Consider the following 23,244-nt stretch of genomic DNA (forward strand, 5'->3'; position numbering starts at 1 on the left):
TCCAAATGAACGACCTAACTCTACCCCTACAAGAACTTGAAGAACAACAACAAAGACAGCCTAGAGCAAGTAGAAGAAAGGAAGTAACCAAGATCAGAGCAGAATTAAATGACAGAGAGACTAAAAGCACAATTCTAAGGATCAATAAATCCAAGACCTGGTTCTTTGAAAATACAGACAAAATCAACAAGCCTTTAAGCAGACTCATTAAGAAAAAAAGAGAGAGGATACAAATAAACACAATCAGAAATAAAAGAGGAGAGATTACAACTGATAACACAGAAATACAAAGGATTGTAAGACTGGGAGAGGTAGCTGTTTCACCTACTTCATAGAAACGAACACAGTGTGACCAACAAAATGAGACTGAGGAATATGCTCCAAATGAAAGAGCAAAATCAACCCTTGCCCCAAAACCCTAATGACACACAGGTAAGTTAATTTATCTGGAAAAAAATCAATGGTGATAAAAATGCTCAGAGAACTTGTGAGAATAGAGGAAAAGGCCATAATCAGAAATAAGAAAATAAACAAAACAAAAACCTAATTGGCAAAGGAAAATATATAGAAAGGGCAGTGGATAAACCACCTAAAAAACTAGTAGAAAGGTTAAGAGAAAAATAGTAAAACCAACTATAACTGCAAATAAGTAGTAAGGGGATACACACAAAGATCTAAAATATGATGTAAAAAGATAAAACATGTGGGGGGCATAAAAATGTGGCACTTTTTAGAATGTGTTCAAACTTAAAGCCTATCCATTAAAAACAGACTGGTATACACACAGATCAATATATATGCACCTCATGGTAAACACAAACCAAAAACCTACCACACACACACACACACACACACACACACACACACACGAACCGAAATGTAACACTAAAGAAAACCAGCAAACCACTAGAGAACAAAAGAGGAAAGAAATAGAGAACTACAAAAATAACCGGAAAACAATTAATAAAATACCAATGAGAACATACCTATCAATAATTACTTTAAATGTAATTGGACTAAAAGCTCCGGTCAAAAGACATAGGGTAGCTGATTGCCTTCCAGATACAAGACACTCATTTCAAATAACAAAAGACACAGAAACTTCGAGGAATGGATCCATGCAAATGAAAACAAAAGGAAAACTGAGTTAGCAATACTTCTTTAAGACAAAATAGACATTAAAACAGACTAATGAAAGACAAAGGATGTTAGGTAATGCTCCAAAAAAGTTTACAATCATAAATATTTATGTACCCAGTATAGGACAACCTAAATATATAAAGAAAATAGTAACAGACATAAAGGGAAAAAACTGAAATAGGGAACATTAGCAATCTATTTATATCAATGAATACATCATACACACCAAAACTAAATCAAACACTGGCCTAAAGGACACATTCAATAATATGGACTTAATACATACATACAGTACATTTCATCCCCAAACTTTAGAACATACATTCTTTTCAAGTACACTTGTACATTCTCCAGGATAGACCACATGTTAGAACACAAAAAAAGTCTCAATAAATTCAAGAACACTGACATCACATCAAGCACCTTTTCCAACTACAGCAATATAAAACTAGAAATCAATTACAATAAGAAAACTGCAAGAAACACAAACACTTCAGAGACTAACCAGTGGGTCGAGGAGAAATTAAAGAGAGGAAATTTAAAAAAACAAAAAACAAAGTTCTAAGTTAGAAGAAAGAAAACAAAGGGCCAAACAGAAATAAGTGAAAAAGTTAAGAAAGCAATAGTAAAGATCAATGAAACTGGTTCTTTGAAAAGATAAATGAAATTGATAAACCTTTAGCCATACCAAAAAAAAAAAGGGGGGGGGAGAGAAATGGTCCAAATAAAATCAGAAATTAAACCAAAGTGAAAACTGACACCACAGAAATACAAAGATCATAAGAGAATACTACAAACAATTATAGATCAAAAAATTGGACAAGAAATGGGTAAATTTCTAGAAACAACAACCTTCCAAGAGTAAAAGAGGAAGAAACAAAATCCAAACTGACCATTTTCTAGTAAATGAAATTAAAGCAGTAATCAAAAAACTCCCAACAATAAATTCCAGGAACAGAAGGCTTCACAGGTAAATTCTATCAAGCTTTTAAATAAGAACGGTCCTTCTCAAACTATTGCAAAAAACACATGAGAAAGAAATGCTTCTAAACTCTATGAGGCCAGCATTACCCTAACACCAAAACTAAAGTTGTATTTTAAAAGTTACTTGCTAATACCCCAGATAAACATACATGTAAAATCCTCAACCATACAGACATATAATAACATGTAAAAAGAATTCTAAAGACTCCACCAAAAAAGCATTAGGACTAATAAATAAATTCAGTCAAGTTGCAGGATATAAAATTAATATTCATGAATCAGTTGTGTTTCTGTGCACAAATAACAAACTATCAGAAAAGAAATTAAGAATAAAATATCTAGCAACAAATTTAACCAAGGAGGTAAAAGACTTGTACTCTGAAAATTTTAAAACATTAATGAAAGAAGCTGAAGACAGAAATAAATGGAGGGATATACCGTGTTCGTGGATTAAAAAATTAGTCCTTCTCAAAATACCAAGACATTTCCCACAGAAGAACAAATAATCCTAGAATTTATATAAAATCATAGAAGACCCAGCATAGGCAAAGTAAAGCAACCTTAACAATTAAAGACTTGCATATAAGCCCTGAAACCATAAACTCCTGAAAACATAGGCAATAAACTCTTTGATGTTGGTTTTAGCAGTATTTTTTTTAATGACTCTTTAGGCAGAGGCAAAAAAAGAAAAACTAACCAAATGAGATTACATCAAACCAAAAGAACTGAATGGCAGAAGATATCTGCAAAGTATATAGCCAGTAAGAGTAACTATCTAAAATATTTAAAGAAATCATAAAACTCTGCATAAGAAAAGACAAAAACAAACAAAAACACCCCACCCATAGTCCTATTTTAAAAAGAGCAGAGGACCTAAATAGACATTTCTACAAAGAAGACATACTTTGTCTAGAAACATCTGCAAAGATGCTCAACAACAGTAACTATTAGGGAAATACAAATGAAAACCACAGTGAATTATAACCTCACATCTGTCAGAATGGTAGTATCAAAAAAAAACAACAAATAACAAACGGTAGTAAGGATGTGGAGAAATAAGAACCCTAAAATGAAAACACTAATTCAAAAGATATATGCACCTTTATGTTCACTGCTGCATTATTTACAATAGCCAAAACATGGAAATCACCTAGCTGTCCATCAAAAGATGAACTGAATAAAGGAGACACACACACAAAAATGGAGTATTATTCCGCCATAAAAAGAACAAAATATTGCCACTTGTGACCATATAAATGGACCTAAAGGGTAGTATGTTAAATAGAGTAAGAGATAAATACTACACGACTTCACTCATATGTGAAATCTAAAAGTAAAACACAAAACAAATGAATAAAACGAAAACAAACTCATTGACACAGAGAACAAACTAATGGATGCCAGAAAGGAGGGAATGGGGGGAATGAATAAAAAAAGGTGAAGGGGATTTAAAAAGTACAAAATTCCAGTTACAAAAATAAATGTCACATGCGTGTACTGGTACAACATAGGGAATACAGTCAATATTGTAATAGCTGTATGGTGACAGATAGTAACAAGACTTATCATGATGATCACTTTATAAGGTAAATAAACATTAAATCACTATTTGTATACCCAAAACTTTATGTTAACTACACTTTAACATAACATCAGGTTTTCAAAGTATTAAAAATCCCGAAACCTGCTGCTTTACCTGAGTCTTTAAATTGAGTAAGTAGAGAGAGACATAAGATTTTTTACACTTTTTATCATGTAGACTAAAAGAAGTTAATGTAACTTGAAAAGATCATGCAACACACTATATAGTGTTTTCCCAATTTAAGTAAAACTTTACCAAATACAGAAATTATAAGAAAGCCAATCAAATCTTCAGACATCATAAATAATTCCAAGTAATTTCAGTCTTGTACTGGTATACTGTACTGGTATACTGTACAAGACTGAAACAGCAGAAGCTATCAAAGTTGTGTGTGTACACGATATGGCAGAGTGTGTGTCAGTCATCCAAAAAGAAAACCCATTTATAGGTACACTGAAAAAAAAAAAAATTACATTTTTTCTCAAAGTTTACACTAGTCTTTCAAAATGAACTACTGACACTATTGCCAGTGGTTAATTTAAGATAAAAGGAGAAATACCCTGGCTGGTGTAGCTCAGTAGACTGAGTGATAGCTGCGAACCAAAGGATGGCCTGTTTGATTCCCAGTAAGGGCACATGCCTGGGTCGCAGGCCAGGTCTCCAGTAAGGACCATGTGAGAGGCAACCCACACATTGATGTTCCTCTCCCGCTCCTTCTCCCTCCCTTCCCCTCTCTCTAAAAATAAATAAAATAAAACCTTAAAAAAATGGAGATCATGGCAATTAAAAAAAAAGTAGTAATTATAACAGCACCATTAGTTCTCACTGACAAAAAAAGTCAAGTCACTTTAATTTTTCCCATTAACTGTCCCTGAGAATGAATCTGTGAGGTACTATACCTGTTTCTCCAAGACAGATGTCCTTTCCTTTTCTGCATGCTTTATCATATTACGCATATATTCCAATTGTTTTTCTAAAAGATTACATTTATTTTCTGCAGCTAACAACTGAGATGTCAGTTCTAAAAAGAATATGTAAAAAAAAAAAAAGCAGAAATCAGGTCACTTGTAGAACAGTTTAACAAGCTGTTAAAAGGAATTAAGCCTACTGTATATAAATAATAACCACTTTCCAGCAGTCCTGGAAGTCTTTTCAGATGACCTAAATCGTTCCCAATATGCTGGTCTAATCTGCCTCGAATTCAGGCAATAAATATAATTTCATGACATCAGCACTTGTTCCTCAAAACGCACCAGAGTATATAATCCTGTTTTGTGGCGCTTGAAGACTGACTACTAGAATATGCTAATGGGCAATTTTGGAGTAATTTTACAATACTGATTTTGAGTGTTTAGTTCCTTAATTAAACAAACCTTGATTGTGCTTTGATTCCTCATTTTTTGAATTCTCCCTTTCTTGTATCTGTTCATCCAATACTTTCTTATATTCAATTGTTTCTCTGGACAAGGTTTTCACACTTTCTTCTGCCTGAATCCTTTCAAGTTCTAAGCGTCGAATCTTATCTTGAAGATTCTTCAGAGCAGAGAATATGGCTGCCAAATACAAATATGGATACTATAAAATAACAATATAAAAAGAGAAAGTTCCCTTATAAATAATAACCTGATCTAAATAAAAAATAAAATTGATGAGTGGGTAGAATGCAGGATCACTCTTTAGGAATGATCAAATTTTAATTTTAAAAATTATTATCACATGATAATTCTTTAAAAAAAATCTATTTAAAGACATCTTTTGAGTTTCTGAAATGTGCTAAATACTCAAGTAAAAGCCACATTATTATAGTAAAAAGATTTCAAAAATTTTATAAAATGGTAAAAATATTTAGCTAATCATACAAAGTTCATATAACTGTCCCAAAGAATATTAACTATAACTTTTCTGTTTCAATAAAAGGATCACATGCAGATTCCAATCACAGTTAAAATAGTCAATCACAAAAAGAATGATTTTTAATGCCTATTTTTTTATTACTTAAGGAAAAATTATCTAAGCACACTGTAACTGCCTGACAAAAGTTCCTAATTATAAAAGTAATATAAATTCACTATACAAGGCACAGGAAACTACAACAAAGAAAATAACAGATAATTCTACCACCAAGAGATAATGACTGTCATTTCTGGTTATTTCTTTTTATCTCTTATTTTATGTATACAACATATTGCGATCAAACTACTTAAAATTATTTAAAACTTAAAATTTAAGTTTTGTTTTGTACTCTATCATTATGATACTGTGAGCATTCCCTTATGCTGTTAAAAGGTTATTCTCTTATTACCAATAAATAAAAATTGAAAAATTAAGTTACTAAGTCAAAAATATTCATATTTTCAAGGCTCCTGAAACAAAGTAAATTACCTTCAAAATAGGTTGCATCAATTTATACTTTGATCAGAAGTCTTTGCCAACAGACATTAATTACAATCTCTGCCATTTTTTGAAATATAGCTCATTGATTATGCTATTACTGTTGTCCCATTTTACCCCTTTATTATCCTCCACCCTGTATACCCCCTCCCACCTGCATTCCCTAACCCCTTAGTTCATGTCCATGGGTCGTACATATAAGTTCTTTGGCTTCTTTATTTCCTATACTATTCTCAACCTCCTCCTGTCTATCTTGCACCTACCTTTTATAGTTCTTACTCCCTGTACCTTTTCCCCCATTGCTCCCCCCACCTTCCCACTGATAACCCTCTATGTGACCTCCATTTATGTGATTCTGTTCCTTCTCTAGTTGTTTGCTTTGTTTTTGTTGTTGTTTTTTTTTTTTAGGTTCAGTTGTTGATAGTTGTGAGTTTGTCGTCATTTTCCGTTCATAGTTTTGATCTTCTTTTTCTTAGATAAGTCCCTTTAACATTTCATGTAATAAGGGCTTGGTGATGATGAACTCCTTTAACTTGACTTTATCTGGGAAGCACTTTATCTCCCCTTCCATTTTAAATGATAGCTTTGCTGGATAGAGTAATCTTGGATGCAGGTCCTTGCCTTTCATGACTTGGAATGCTTCTTTCCAGCCCCTTCTTGTCTATAAGGTCTCTTTTGAGAAATCAGCTGATAGTCTTATGGGCACTTCTTTGTGGGTAGCTGTCTCCTTTTCTCTTGCTGCTTTGAAGATTCTCTCCTTATCTTTAATCTTGGGTAATGAAATTATGTGCCTTGGTGTGTTCCTCTTTGGCTCCAACTTCTTCGGGACTCTCTGAGCTTCCTGGACTTCCTAGAAGTCTATTTCCTTTGCCAGATTGGGGAAGTTCTCCTTCGTTATGTTTTCAAGTAAGTTCAATTTTTTGCTCTTCCTATTCTCCTTCCGGCACTCCTGATTTGCATATTGAAACATTTAAAGTTGTGGAGGTTCCTAGACCTCTCATTTTTTTGAATTTTTGATTCTTCATTCTGTTCTGGTTGAATGTTTAGTTCTTCCTTCTGCTCCAAACCGTTGATATGAGTCTTGGTTTCCTTCCCATCACTGTTGGTTCCCTATATATTTTCCTTTATTTCAATTTTCACAGCCTTCACTTTTTCCTCTATTTTGTAACCATACTCAACCATTTCTGTGAGCATCCTAATTACGTGTTTTGAATTCTACATCTAATAGGTTGGCTATCTCTTCATCACTTAGTTGTCTTTTTTCTGGAACTCTGATCTGTTCTTTCATTTGGGCCATTTTTTTTGGAGGGGGGGAGGGTCCTAGCAAGCCTGTTACATACTAAGGGGCAGAGCCTTAGGTATTTGCCAGGGCAGGGCAAACCATGTCACTGAGTTGTGGAACTGTATGTGAGCGATGGGTGAGAGTGGGAACTTGTTTGGCTTCCACAGGCCTTTAATCACTTCCCCCACCACCCACAAGCAAATTGGCCCCTTCTGGTACTGATTCCTGGGTGAGTGGGTTTGTGTACATCTTAGGACCCTGTGGGTCTCTCCAACAAACTCTACTGTGAGGCCGGGTGTTTCTCCCACCAATTTTATCACTCAGAGGTTTTGAAGCTTTATTTCCCTGCGCCGGAACCCTGTATGTGCAGTCTGTCTTGCTCCCCAGTTGTTCCTCCCAATTTATCTGCACACATATCTGGGACCGCCCGGCCCACCAGCTGCTGCCTTGCCCCGAGTCTCTCCACCCTGGCTACCCGTCTCTACCCCTCCTACCAGTCTGGATGAATGTTTCTTCTTTAATTCTTTGGTTGTTGGACATCCATACCATTCGATTTTCTGTGAGTCCTAGTTGTTTGTTTGATATCCTTCTTTTGGTTGTATGAGCAGGCACAGTGTATCTACCTATGCCTCCACCTTGGCCAGAAGTCTCTCTGCCATTCTGACTAAAGAACACATACGACTTCTGGCTATTTTATTTTGCATTTCTATTACAAGTTTAAATATATTATTGGTCAATTCTCTACCATTTATAAATTTCATCACCTATTTTTCTATAAGAAAAAGTCCAGCCCTCTGTTTATTATATCTTTAATTCTAGTTTTGATGTACTGATTTTCCAGTTATATGAAACATTTTTTTCCGTTGAGTTCTTTGTTTATATGTATATAGAATGTTTTTCTGTAAACAAGATTAGATAAACTTTGTATTTTCCTTTATTACACTTAAGTATAATAGTTTCACACATTTTTACATTTAATTCTTGAAGTCAAATAAACTGTATTTTTATACCAAAGAACTTTAAACAGGAACTTTATCATATCCCAAATTCCCACATATACTTATATATATGGATATAATTACTACTTACACATATGCCCAAGTCAGTTTCAGGACTTCCTTTTATTTTGATTCCACTAGTATTATGCCAATATTTTCATTTTTAACATTTTATAATCCTTAATACTGCCAGTTTCCTACATTCTGTGTCTTTAAATCATTTCAATATTATCTTCAATTAAATATTTAGAATCATTTTGCCTAAACTTTGATTTAAATGAAACATCATGTATACTATATAATAGGTAGGAAAAACTGCCATCTTTTAAAAACTGAGCCTTCAGTAAAAATAAGGCATACTTTTTCATTTATTAACATAATTCATTCACTCACCAAACTTTTCAGTGCCTAAAATGTGACAGACCCAAATAGGAGATTGATATATTTCATAATCTGGATAGCTTATTTTTCCTGGTATGCAATGAACTCATCAATTTTGATGCCCTTTAGTGCCTTTGCTGTTTCACATCTTCCACGCTGGCAAAATGTTTCTCTTTGAGCAAGTTTTCACCCAGGTAAACAAAAAAAAGCCACTCAGGGTGAGTTTGGGTGAATAGGGAGGGTGGGGTGTGAGGGTTATGCCATCTTTGGTCAAAAACTGCTGAACACTCAGCGTGGTATGGGCAGATGTGCTCCTAAATCACCCATCATGGAAATGGGCAAACATGTTGAGTCTTTAAAAAAAAAAAAACTCCACTGAAACTGAATGTGGTCTCTCAATGACCACCACTAGCTGGTAAACTGACACAGATGGGTTCCTAGAACATTCACCTAGCAGGGAAGTCTATACCACAAGGGGCCTGCCCTCCAGAAGATAATTCCAGTGTATTTTTTTAGATCCCCTCTCATACAGTATCTTAAAGATGATGATAAGGAAAATGTTAATTAATTTAATGGCTAATAAAACAACTGATAAAATGCTATTCATCAGAATATGGTAGTTAAAGACTGGCAATTCTGAGAAATGACAAAAGTTACATAACATTCAAACAACTTAACGTAGGTTTAAAATGCTAAAAACAAACAACTAAACCCACTGTGGAATACAAGTAGTTAAGTTTTAGTAGATTCTTGTTTTTTTTTTTTTTAAACTTAACATACACTTTTTTTTTTTTTAAAGATTTTATTTATTTACTTTTAGAGAGGGAAGGGAGAGAGATAGAGAGAGAGAGAGAAACATCAATGTGCGGTTGCTGGGGGTTATGGCCTGCAACCCAGGCATGTACCCTGGCTGGGAATCGAACCTGGGACACTCTGGTTCCCAGCCCGCACTCCATCCACTGAGCTATGCCAGCCAGGGCAGATTCTTGTTTTTTTTTAAAGGCCAAAATAAAATAACCAAGCAACAGAGTTCTAGTAGGTACACAAGGTCTAAGAATTAGATATTAATGCTTCTGTTACAATAGTTCATCTAGTTCTGATCTTTACATCTATGTAAAAAAACTTTTAAAATAAAAGTTCAGAGAAAAACAAATTATTAGGGAATAAAATAAGAATTACGATGTTTAACAACATGTCAAGAAAGAAATTTTAAAAGGCATTATATTTCGAGGAGGTTAAAAACAGGAAGGGGGAATATAAATTAAAAATAAATGGAAGAACAATTAAGAATTTTTAAGCAGTGGGTAAATAGAAACACACAAAAAACATCTATTTTGCTAGTCTCTACTACCTCTGCTGTTGCTTTCTGGATAGGCTAGTGTTGGTTTATTTGGGGAGCGTCGTAGATCACTGTTAAGGAAAGGTTTATCAGGTGGATATACTACATATGGAGATGAGGAATGGCGAACCACATTTCCATTAGCCCTTGATGGTTCAGCTAAGATGTTCTGAAAAATAAAAATACAGAAATTACCTTTCAAAATTTTAAACGCAAATAGCATATAAATATATGTTTGTATGAATGCTCATGACTGAGAACTGGACTGTTCGTATGTTCCACTGGTAGAGACAAAAACAAAGAGTCCACTGATCATATATGACAGAATTCAATCATTACTTTAAAATACTAAAACTCTGAATGTGTTTCACATTCGTGTAAGTACAGCTATATGCCAGATACTATAAAAAGGAGATAATGTTCACACAACTTGAATACAAATGCTGCACAAAAAACTTAGATATGACACAATGAATTTTATTTTAAAAATATTTACTGTAAAGCATACATTCAGAAAAGTAAATACTTTTTACGGTACCAGAAATTGTTACCAATTGACCAAATTAATCTCTCCAACTAAATACTTCATGAATATTTATTAAATGTCCAAAACTCTATAATTTACATAAAGAAAATAAGACACAGTTCTTGCCTCAAAAACTTTACATTTAATCAGGGGGAAAAGGAGAAACAAAGAAAACATTAAAGCTTGTTAAACACCTAAACATAAAAGTTTATTTCCACACATACGCGTTCAGTCGTAAATGGGATTACGTTCCACATGATATTTCAGTGCAGGTGACACTAACTGTGAAGCTCTGTTTGCTATAGGTAACTTTCTGTTGGTAGAGAGACCTAAAGTGGGGGAAGCAATGCAGACACTGACAGCTAAGGGGGATGATATGACTGTTAGCTGCTCAAAATTCTCAGACATTCATTTTTCTTATTCAAGCAGTCACAGCAATCTAGGTTCCCAACTCCTACCTTTGAAGAACTATGACTACTGATAAAGCACCAGAAGAATGTTTCCAGAAAAGTGCAAAAGAATATGAATATTTACAATAATAGTAAACAACCTCCTTGTATAAACAAAGGCCATCAAAATAACCACATTGTATCTAAATCTTACAAAAAATCAAAGACTATTTTTGTGTTAAAAACCATGCAATTTTTCAGTGGACTTAAGAAAGCAAATGCAACATACACATTATGGGGCAAAGGGGGAAAAGAGCTTGGAAGGAGTGGGAGTAAGTTTCAAAAGTGGTAAATCAGTATCAGGTCTACTGTGAAAAATGTGTTGACATGCAACAAGGACTGATAGTTAACATTTTTCCAAGCTTTTTAGCAAATTCACATCAGATTTTATGGTGGCTAGAAATCAGGGTGAGTTTTCAATTCTTAAAATAACTACTAGGGCTCAGCGCATTGAGCGCCAGCCTGTGAACTGAAAGGTACTGGTTCAATTCCTGGTCAGGGCACATGCCCGGATTGCGGGCTGGGTGCAAGAGGCAACTGATAGATGTATCTTTCACACATTCACCTTTTTCTCCATTTCTTTCTCCTTCCCTCCCCTTCTCTCTAAGAATAAAATCTAAAAAAAAAACAAAACAAAACAAAAAACCTTGTCAAACTGTGCATTTAAGGAAAAAATATATGTATAAATATATATTTATATACATATATAAACACACATACAAAATATTGCATAGCTCTTGCAAAGCACTATGCATTATCACATAGCAATTTTAAATACGATTCTTCACAGTATATTTTAGGTCTTCATACAACCTACTAGAATCTAGAATCACAATGGTTAGGAAATATTCCTTATTAATAGATTTATGAACCTAAGTTACCTGCAAATTTTCTTACAAATTTCAAAACAATTTTTGTTAGAATTATGGAACACTGCACAGATATTAACAGAAGGACTATGATAATTTACCAAAAACAAAACAATGAAAACAAGCCGACCTCATTAAATTCACTGCCTGCTAGCTCCTATTAAATAGTTCAAGATTTGTCCAAAAAATTTTCTTACGTACGTTATCAAAATACTGCTTGGGTTGGGCCAGCAGACAAATTATACAAAGTCTTTTTATATAAAAATGCAAGTTTTAATGAGAAGGTTTTTTTTTAAAAAATCAATCCTAAACATATTCTGTTTTCTAAGCCAGCCGACTCATTTTGAATGTCAAAGTTTAATCAATGAAAATCATTGTTATTAAGAATGTGTTGGGTCAACACCCTCATTCTTGCCCAGTCTGAAGCAAAGAATACAGAAATACATAAAAAGAATACATAAGTCAACCAAAAGCGAAAGGAAGACAGAAAATAAAATGGCTTTGCAAAAATTATTTACAATAACTATTTTGAAATAAAATGAAAACAAGAGATGTAAAGCTAATAAGTCTTACTTATATGCACACAAAACATGTCTATTAAAATAGTAATGGATATGCCAGGGCCAGTGTGGCTCAGCTGGTTGGAGCATTGTAAACCAAAAGGATCGATTCCCAGTCAGGGTACATGCCTAGGTTGCTGGTTTGGTCTCTTGGTTGGGGCACAGGAGAGGCAACTGAGCCATGTTTCTCTGACACTGATGTTTCTCCCCCTCTCTTTAAATCAGTAAGCATGACCTCAGGTGAGGATAAAAAAAAAAATAGTAAAGGATAAAATGTGATATACATATACAGAAATATTATTAGACTTTAAAGGGGGAAAGTCCCATCACATGCAACATAATGGATAAATCTTAAGTACATTATAATTAGTGAAGTAAATCAGTCCCAAAAAGACAAATATTTTACAATTCCACTTACATGAGGTCTTTAAGGTAGTTAAATTCATAAAAACAGAAAAGTAGAATCTTGGTTACCACGGACTGAAGGAGGTTGCAAATGGTAGTTGTTTAATAAATATAGTTTCAATTTTAAAAGATGAAAAAGTTCTGAAGATCCGTTTCACAATAAGGTGAATACACTTAACACTAAACTATACATTTAAAAATGGTTATGATGGTAAAGATTAAGTAAACACCTAAGGCTAATAAAAATATAGTAAGCATTTTTAATAGCCAGGTCTTTCTGTGAGAAAACAATGGAGAAAAAGTTATAAACTTCTGGGATTACAGTAGTATTTTTTTTTAAGAGTTGTGAAGTACCATAAAAAATCTAGTATACTCTCCCTGTTTCAAAAAAATAAAAATAAAAAATAAAATTAAAAAAAGGAAAAGGGGGTTCAAGAAAGTTGACTTGCCTTACGGTGACTTGCCTATTATATCCACTCCTGCAACCTCCCTTGCAGAATCAGGGGAATCACATTCTATGTGATTAAATGAACATTTAACTAGTTCTTAAGACAACTCATCAATCTATCTACACTATACATAGATTGTTCTCACTCTGCCTTTCCTCCCATGAAACAAGGAGAGAGCTTTGTGTCATGAACCTGTCTCCATTACCTATTCAAAATCTTGGTTGCTATACAACGCCTCTCCCTCTGGGTGCCATCTAGTTCTCCGTCCCTACCAGATCAGTCACATTGCTATTAAGAACAAGAAAAGGAAAAAGGAGAAAAAAGAAAAAAAAAATAAAGGAGAAGGAAAAAAAAGCGAAGGGATGGGAAGAGAAGGGAGAAAGAAGTTTCTGAACTTAAGCACTCCCCTCTAGTTCCTGTTTCATTCCTCAGCTTTAATAAAAGTCCTTCAAAGTAACAGTAACTGCTTTAACCTCTTAATAACCCCTCCTTCTTAACTCTTCCAATCAGACTTGAATCTTTGTCAATTCGGAGAAACAGCTCTTAATGTCACCAGTATCATCAGAAATGATACAGATCACCTCACTTTAGTAAATGGAACCACACTCTTTTGGTTTTCCTCCTAATACAGGCCCCTCCCTCAGAATCTCCTTGCTCCTTTCTTTTTCCTCTTTCTAATTCTGGAGTTCCCCAATGCTTAGTATTTCCTCCACCTCTTCTTATTTTCACCTACATGGATTCCTTTCATGATCTCAGCTACTCTCAGGACTTTGAAGAGTCTTTCCTAAAAACTTCCAAGTTGGAATACTGTTTCCAGAGCTTTCCCACTTGAACTCTATATTCAAATCAAACTGCCCCCTCTTTCCCACTAGGATGTCAATATGGGCACTCCAACTTGTCTATAACCAAATTCCTGAATCTACCCCTGTTAGGTTGGAGTCATTCAAGAAACCAAATGGACACAGTGAGCCAAGGAGCAGGGTTTATTATCAGGGAATAATAGGGGAAGTAGAGCCAACCAAGGGAGGTTGGGGAACCAACCAAGGGAGGTTAGGGAGCCAACCAAGGGAGGTTAAGACTCACTCAGTTGTCTTAGTGCAGGGTTTTTAAGGGCAAAAACCTACAAAGGGTAACTGGTTGGGGTGTCAGAGTCTGACTGGCTAGAGCCAGTTGCTGTTTCTGCTGACCATTGATCCTGATACATCTTGTCAGGTTACAGCTGCATTCTGTTATGCTAGATAGGCTGACCCCAGATCCCAATCTTAGCCAAGCATCTGTTTGTCCTGGATAGGGACGGCAGGCAGTTTCTCCAGTACAGTTTTCCATTCCTCCCAGGCCTCCCTAGGTCTGTCAACTCCGCAAACCTGCTCCTCTTCCAGCATACCACAGTAATTGACACCATTTATCCAGCTGCTCAGGCCAAAACCCGTGAATGGAGGCATTTTTCATACATTCCACATCTAGTCTCTCAGTAAATTTCGTTGGGTTTCTGTCAGAATAATCAAGAAATTCTCCATCTTCTCATCAATTCCACTACTATTACCCTAGTTGACACCATTATGACTGGACTAACAGATTAGCATCCTGTGAACTCTTGTCTGCATCCCCTGAGTCTGTTCTCCAATAGTAGTCCTTATGATTCTTTTTAAAAAGTAAATTAATTCAAGTTATACCCCTAAACAAAACCTTCCAGTGACTTTCCATCACAGAAAAAAATCTAAAATTCTTATTATCATGGCTTATAAAGCCCCACATAATTTCACCCAGGCTAACCCTGACCTCATTCCCTATCTCTCCCCACACTACTACCACCATTTCCCAGCCACACTAACTTTTGATTTCTAGAATGCATAGTACACTCCATTTTCACTTGCTAAATTCATGACGCCTGGAAAGCTCCCTTCCTCATGCCATTGAGTAATCTGTGCAAAAGTCTGTGAGGCTTTCTCTGATTCCACATCTAAATTAGTGCCTTTCTGTCACTCAATCTCCTTACTCTGTTAAAAAAACACTTATCCCTACCTGGTACATTTATTATCTATATATCCTGTGGAATAATAAAAATTATATTTGGTTTCTGTCCCCGGTTCCTGACATTTAAAATCTCTGGAAATTTCTTAAGTGATAGCAGTGTCTTTGTTATGCTAATAGTAGCCGCGGCCCGCCCCCCCCCCCCACCCCCCCGCCTTAGATAGCTGTAGGATAAGGGGTGGTAGGTAGCCAGAAAAACCAAACAGGTGATGTAAGCCAGAAATTTCAGCCCCACACCCAGACCTCAGAAGAAGGAAGATGAACTGTCGATTGAGTTCAGTCACCAGTGGCCAGTGGTTTAACCAGTGATGCCTACATAATGAAGCCTCCATAAAAACTCTTGCATGATGAGGTTCCAAGAGCATCCTGATTGGTCATGAAAGCCCCTTTACATCTTGCCCTAAGTCTCTACCTATTTACCTGTGTCTGAATTGTGTCTTTCATTAAAAAGCTGTTATGGTAAGTATACTGATTTCCTGAGTTCTGAGAGTCATTCTGGCAAGTGATTAACTGTGAGGGAAGAGTTATGTAACTCCTTAATCTGCAGATGGTTGTGCAGAAGTGTAGGTACCTTCAGGACATCTGGGACATAGAGCTGACAACTGAAGTGAAAGCAGCCATGTGAAACCTAATCCCTTAACTTGTGGGGTCTGCACCATCTCCAGGAAATTACTGTCATAAGTGCATAAGTGAAATGAATTGTTGGGCACCTAGTTGGCATAGGAACTGATCTGAGAAAAGCACAGTCATCCCCAATAGAGTTTAAGTTCTAATAAAGACACTCTATAAGAAATCTGTTGAATGCAAAATGGAAAAAAAACATACTGTTTTAAAATTGAATTATCCTATTCAATAAAGTTACTATAATCCACTAAAAAGCAATAAAAGCTTTTGGTTTCCTTTGTATCAAAAAACACACAACACAACTGTCATAGGAAGGAGAGTTAATAGCAGACTTGAAACTGCTTTCCTTGGAAATGTCTGCTTACAAGGCTGCTTCTTGGCTACTATCTGGAAACTTGAATTTTGGGAAGGTTCCAACTACTATTACCATGAGTGTTAGGGTCCCCAAGACCAGGCCCACGTTCAATAACTTGCTAGAAGGACTCACAGGACTCAGTAGATAGTTATATTCATGGCTATGATTTATTATAGCAAAAGGAAACAAAGCAAAATCAGCAAAGGGAAAAGATGCACTGGGTGAAGTCCACAGAAAATCTGGTGCAAGCTTTCAAAATTCCTCTACAGGATGTGTGTAATTCCTCTAGCAACTAATAATGAGAACTTATGGGAAATGTAGTCTATAAAGAAGGCCCATCACACTTAGTGGCCAAGGTTTTATTGGGGGCTGGTCACATTTCTGACTTTCAAAAAGAAGGCAGGTGTTCACAAGATGGAGGCAAAGGTAAACATTTTGGCTCCTCATAACCAAAAGAACAACAAATTTAAAAACAAAAAATAACCAGAACTGCCAGAAAATTGAACTGTATGGAAGTCCTACAATCAAGGAGTTAAAGAAGAAACATTCATCCAGGCCAGCAGGATGGGTGGAGATGGGTAGCCAGGGTGCAAAGGACTCAGGGCAAAGAAGCAGCTAGAGGACTGGGGTGGGCAAGGTGGTGGCTCACAAAGTGGGCAGTCCCACATTTGCGTGCAGATAAACCGGAAGGAACAACTGGAGAGCAGGACACACCGCAAAACCCAGGGTTCCAGCGCCAGGAAGTAAAGCCTCAAAACCTCTGAATGAAGAAACCTGTGGGGGCTGAGGCAGTGGGAGAAACTCCCAGCCTCATAGGAGAATTCACTGGAGAGACTCACAGGGTTCCAGAATGTACACAAACCCACTCAACCAGGAATCAGCACCAGAAGAGTCCAATTTGCTTGCGGGTAGCAGGAGAAGTGACTAAAACCCAGCTGAGAACTGAGCAAATGCCATTATTGCCTCCTGGACCCCTCCTCCATATACAGTTCCACAACTTAGCAACTTGGGTTGCCCAAACCTGATGAACACCTAAGGCTCTGCCCCTCACTATGTAACAGGTGCACTGAGACAAAAAAAAAAAAAAAAAAGGCTCAAATGAAGGAACAGACCAAACCTCCAGAAAAAATACAACTAAGTGATGAAGATAGCCAACCTATCAGATGCAGAGTTCAAAACATTGTAATCAGGATGCTCACAGAAATGGTTAAGTATGATCGCAAAATAGAGGAAAAAGTGAAGGCTATGAAAATTGAAATAAAAGAAAAACTGGAGAGCAGGTTGGTTCCCTGTTGGTACAGGGAATCAACAGTGACAGAAAGAAAAACTGGAGAGCAGGTTGGTTCCCTGTTGATACAGGGAACCAACAGTGACGAAAAGAAAACCGGGACTCAAATCAATGGTTTGGAGCAGAAGGAAGAAATAAACATTCAATCAGAACAGAATGAAGAAACAAGAATTCAAGAAAATGAGAAGAGGCTTAGAAACCTCTGGGACAACTTTAAAACATTCCAACATGTGAATCATAGAGGTGCCAGAGGGAGAACAAGAGCCAGAAATTGAAAACTTATTTGAAAACATAACGAAGGAGAACTTCCCAATCTGGCAAAGGAAACAGATGTCCAGGAAGCTCACAGAGTCCAAAAATCTTGGACCCAAGGAAGCACACACCAAGGCACATCATAATATCATTACCCAAGATTAAAGATAAGGAGAGAATCTTCAAAGCAAGAGAAAAGGAGACAGTAAAGGAGTTCCTATAAGACTATCAGCTGATTTCTCAAAAGAAACCTTACAGCAAGAAGGGGCTAGAAAGAAGTATTCCAAGTCATGAAAGGCAAGGACCTGCATCCAAGATTACTCTATCCAGCAAAGCTGTCATTTAAAATGGAAGGGCAGATAAAGTGCTTTCCAGACAAAGTTAAAGGAGTTTGTCACCACCAAGCTCTTATTATATGAAATGTTAAAGGGACTTACTTAAGAAAAAGAAGATAAAAAATATGAACAGTAAAATGACAACAAAATCACAACTATCAACAACTAAATCTAAAAAAGAACAAAAAAATTGAACTAAGAAAACAACTAAAAGAACAGATTCACAGAAATAGAGATCACATGGAGGGTTATCAGTGGGGTGTGGGGAGAGTTGTAGGAAAAGGTACAGAGAGTAAGAAGCACAAATGATAGGTACAAAATAGACAGGTGGAAAGTTAAGAATAGGAGAATAGGAGAACAGGAAATGGAGAAGCCAAAGAACTTATATGTATGACCCATAGAGATGAACTAAGGTGGTAGAATGATTGTGGGACAGGGTGTACAGGGTGGAGGGGAATAAAGGGAATTAAAAAATGGGACAACTATAATAGCATAATCAATAAAATATATTAAAATTTAAAAAAGAAAGGTGTTTGGCATAAATCACATTGTACAAACAGCTGAGGCACAGTGAGCCACTTTTATCATTTAGGCCAGCAATATTCAACCTTTTTCATCTCATGGTCCACATAAACTTGTTACAAAAATTCTGTGACTCACCAAAAATTTTTTTTTTGCTAATGTGACAATAAAGGTGTAATTTTAATTCATTCACAACAGACAGCTACTGTCGTGTTTGCTGTTGCTATTTTTTAATCTGACAGTCTAAGGGAAAAGAGGTCAGTGTTCCTGACTGAATAGTTAGATATTGCATGTTTACAAATTCTTGTGGCACACTGGATGAAAAATGTTAATTTAAGCTGAAGTTTTATATCAGTGTAGAAAATTATTTCCTATTAAGTTCATAGGTGCCAACCAAGAGCCAACCTTGTAAACAGACCTTTCTAAAGATAGCGTTCATCTAGGATGACAGATTTCAAGTGATTTATTCTTCCTGCCTTCAATGCCATATGCCATCCAATCATGGGTACCTGAAAGCTATGGGAGGGCACAAGATCCTTCACGCAGAATGTTTATGTTCACTCTCCCCATATACACACTAAAAATAACAACCCATAAACCACAAATTTGCATTGCAGTTAACATTTTACACTTCCATTATCTGAGTTGATCCTCACAGCAATCCTGACATTTAAGAAAGCATCTCCACTTTATAGTTCAGGAAGATATACTTAAATTTATTTTGGCATTTTAGATTTGTTGGCACATTGATGTGTGTGTGTGTTTTTTTTAAAGCACATTCACATTTCCCTGTGATTATCACAAGAACCCTGTGAAATAAGTACAGCAAATATTATTGTTGTTTGTAGGTGAAAATAACAGGCTAAGAAAACTTGAAGGCATTTGCTTAAGTTCTTACCGCTATTACGTAGCCCAAGTTCAACTCCTACCTAATCCAGTACTACTTCCATGACCACAAGCACTCAATAAATTTTTTCTTAACTAAAATGATATGATTCTAGGATAAACTTTCAGGGTTAAAGGCAAAATGTTTAACCTAACAACTTTCTTTCTGGTAGTTTTAGTTGTTAGGGCAAATTGTACTTAGGAATACTTACGATTCAAATATTTACTTAACAAATATGTTAAGTGAAAAGTATGATTTAAAATGCATATTTGCATTCTTTTCAAAGAATGTGTGACATGGCACATAGAAGTTTAAATACAATTTAGTAAACCATACCCAACTCTATAGAAGAGACAAACCAATATGATCAAGGTGGGGTTATTCCAGGTAAGACTATGCAAACATGATAACATTGTTTAATGCAATCCACCCCATTAAAGTGAAAATACATATGATCATCAATAAATGCAAAAAAGCATTCAATAAAATTCAAGAACTATTATTAAAGAACTACTTTCTTATGATAAGAAATATTATCCTCCAAAAGGCAATATATTTAATGGTGCAGATTTTAAAACATTCCTTTTTAAATTCAGAAACAAGACAAAGATTTATAAGACAACTCTAGTCAATGTTGTACTGCATTTCCTAGCCTGCACATTAAGATAATGGGGAAAAAAAAACAAAACAGATGTTAAGATTGAAAAAGAAGACTCCAAATTTCAGATTATGATCATCTAAATAAAAAACACTGAAGAATCCTCAAACATTTAGCATTAAGAGTTTAGGAAAGTTGGTAAGTAAAATTAATATAAAAGAATCAATAATACTTCTATATTCCAGTTAGAAAATACAACTTTTGAAAACTAGAAATAAATTTAATAAATGAAGTCCAAGACCTGACATTTTAAAATTTTACTGAAAAATGTTCCAAAAAACTGGATTGACATAACATGTTCATATAGAATGCTCAATATCCTAAAGACATCAGTTGTTTCTAAACTGAACTTGAAATTTCAATCAAAATTTCCAACAGCAAATGCAATATCTATTAAAGTACCAATAGCTTATTTCACAGACATAGAACAAACACTTCAAAAATTGATACAGAACCATAAACGACTCTGAATAGCTCCTGCAATTTTGAGAAAGAAGAGTAAAGTAGGAGGGATCACAATACCTGACAGTAAACTATACTACAAGGCCACTGTAATCAAAACAGCCTGGTACTGGCATAAAAACAGGCACATGGACCAATGGAACAGAAGAGAGAGCCCAGAAATAAACCCAAGTCTCTACGGTCAATTAATATTCGACAAAGGAAGCTGCAACATAAAATGGAATAAAAATAGCCTCTTCAACAAATGGTGTTGGGAGAACTGGATAGCCACGTGCAAAAAAATGAAACTCGAGCACCAACTTACACCTTATACAAAAATAAATTCAAGGTGGATAAAAGACTTAAATATAAACCGTGACACCATTAAAGTCCTAGAAGAGAACGTAGGTAGAAAAATCTCAGATATTTTACACAGAAACTTTTTTACTGTCATGTCTCCTGAGCAAGGGACATAAAGGATAGAATAAACAAATGGGACCTCATCAAAATAAAAAGCTTTTGCACAGCTAAAGAAAACAGTATCAAAATAAAAAGAGAACCAACTGTATGGGGAAACATATTTGCCAATGATACCTCAGACAAGGGTTTAATCTCCAAAATATATAAAGAACTTACATGACTCCACTCTAAGAAGACAAGCAACCCATTAAAAAATGGGCAAAGGACTTGAACAGACGCTTCTCCAAGGAGGACATACAGAAAATCCAAAGACACATGAAACGATGTTCAATATCGCTAGCTATCAGAGAGATGCAAATTAAAACCACAATGAGATACCACTTCACACCAGTCAGAATGGCCATCATAAACAAACCAACAAACAACAGGTATTGGAGAGGTTGTGGAGAAAAGGGGACTCTAGTGCACTGTTGGTGGGACTGCAGACTGGTACAACCACTATGGAAAGCAGTATGGAACTTCCTCAGAAAACTAAAAATGGATCTGCCTTTTGACCCTGCAATTCCACTGCTGGCACTATATCCTAAGAACACTGAAACACCAATCCAAAAGAACCTATGCACCCCAATGTCCATAGCAGCACAATTTACAATAGCTAGGTGCTGGAAGCAACCTAGATGCCCATCAGTAAATGAATGGATCAAAAAACTATGGTACATTTACACAATGGAATTCTATGCAGCAGAAAGAAAGAAGGGGCTCCTACCCTTTGCCAACAGCTTGGATGGAGCTGGAAAGCATTATGCTAAGTGAAATAAGCCAGGCAGTGAAAGACAAATACCATATGATCTCACCTTTAACAGGAACCTAAACAACAAAACAAACAAGCAAGCAAAATATAACCAAAGACACTGAAATAGAGGACAGGCTGACAGTGACCAGAAGGGAGAAAAGAGGGAATTTCAGGGGAGAATGGGAAGGGTTTACAGGAACAAATTTAAAGGACACATGGACAAAAACTAGGGGGAGGGTGGTAATGGGAGGGAAGTGGGGAGGGTTGGGTGGGTGGGCTGGAATGGGAGTAAAAGGGAGAAAACTGTACTTGAACAATGATTAAAATAAAAAAAATAGAAAAAAAGAGAAACAATTTATACTACCAAAAAAAAAAAAAATTCCAATAGCAGACTCCAGAATTTCTATTGAAGAACAGCAAAGGACCAAGTATAGTTAACATTTCTGTTGAGGATGAAGGAAGACAGTTACTCTCTCAGACAAATAAAAGGCGAATCATTAAGATAGTGACTACAGAGGAGAGAAAAATACGAGAGAAAGAACCTATAACATAGCCATCACACAAGGCAATTAATATACTGATAGCTAAAATTGCATACTGGGGAAAGATGAGTTAGCAGCCTAGTAATGCTAGAACAATTAGGGATCTTAAATGAAAACATTAAACTGGATCCCTAACTCACAGCACACAAATTTCAAGCAAATCAAGGACTTAAAAGGCCCTAACTTTAAAATTTGTACAGAAAAATATAGAAGAATACCACTAAGGCTTTGGCTGTAAAGAAGAATTTCTTAACCAAAAATGCAAATCACAAAAAGATTAAAAATTTTTACTACATTAAAATTAATAACTCCTATTAAACAAAGGGTATTATAAAAAGACAAGCCAAAGAGTATATTTCAAAAACTGTTAACAGACAAGGATTAATATCCAGGATACATACAGAATGACTGTGAGAATGACTAAATAAGAAAAGACAAACCAATTTAAAACTGGCAAAAGATGAGAACAGGCATTTCATAGAAAAAAATGCACAAAAGACTAGCAAAGTTATGGGAAAAAGATGCATCTTCACCAATGATCAGGGAAGCACAGATGAGAAGAACAGGATACCACATTTCACAATCACTTCTTGGGAAAAAATTTTAAATTGGAACAATACTACCTGTTAAAGAGGATATGGATTTAAGGGTACAGACTGTTGGTAGGAATGTACACTGATTTTTTTTTTGGAAAACAATTCAGCATTACCAAATAAAACCAAGTTGCACATACTCCACAACC

At 35.6% G+C, this 23,244-nt stretch overlaps 1 protein-coding gene across 1 annotated transcript in view; it reads right to left on the reverse strand.

Annotated features, from left to right (window-relative positions):
• Positions 1–23,244, reverse strand: part of CEP57 (centrosomal protein 57) — a 51,883-nt gene that overhangs the window by 23,959 nt on the left and 4,680 nt on the right. Inside the window, exons 2-4 of the mRNA XM_045818239.1 lie at positions 10,110–10,266; positions 5,080–5,259; positions 4,606–4,727 (exon numbers count right to left, since the gene is read on the reverse strand). Coding sequence (XP_045674195.1) covers positions 4,606–4,727; positions 5,080–5,259; positions 10,110–10,266 — 459 coding nt within the window. The remainder of the gene's footprint in view (positions 1–4,605; positions 4,728–5,079; positions 5,260–10,109; positions 10,267–23,244) is intronic.

The sequence above is a fragment of the Phyllostomus hastatus genome, unplaced genomic scaffold, assembly GCF_019186645.2.
Source record: "Phyllostomus hastatus isolate PE091 unplaced genomic scaffold, TTU_PhHast_1.1 phas_scaffold_317, whole genome shotgun sequence".
Classification (NCBI taxonomy): domain Eukaryota; kingdom Metazoa; phylum Chordata; class Mammalia; order Chiroptera; family Phyllostomidae; genus Phyllostomus; species Phyllostomus hastatus.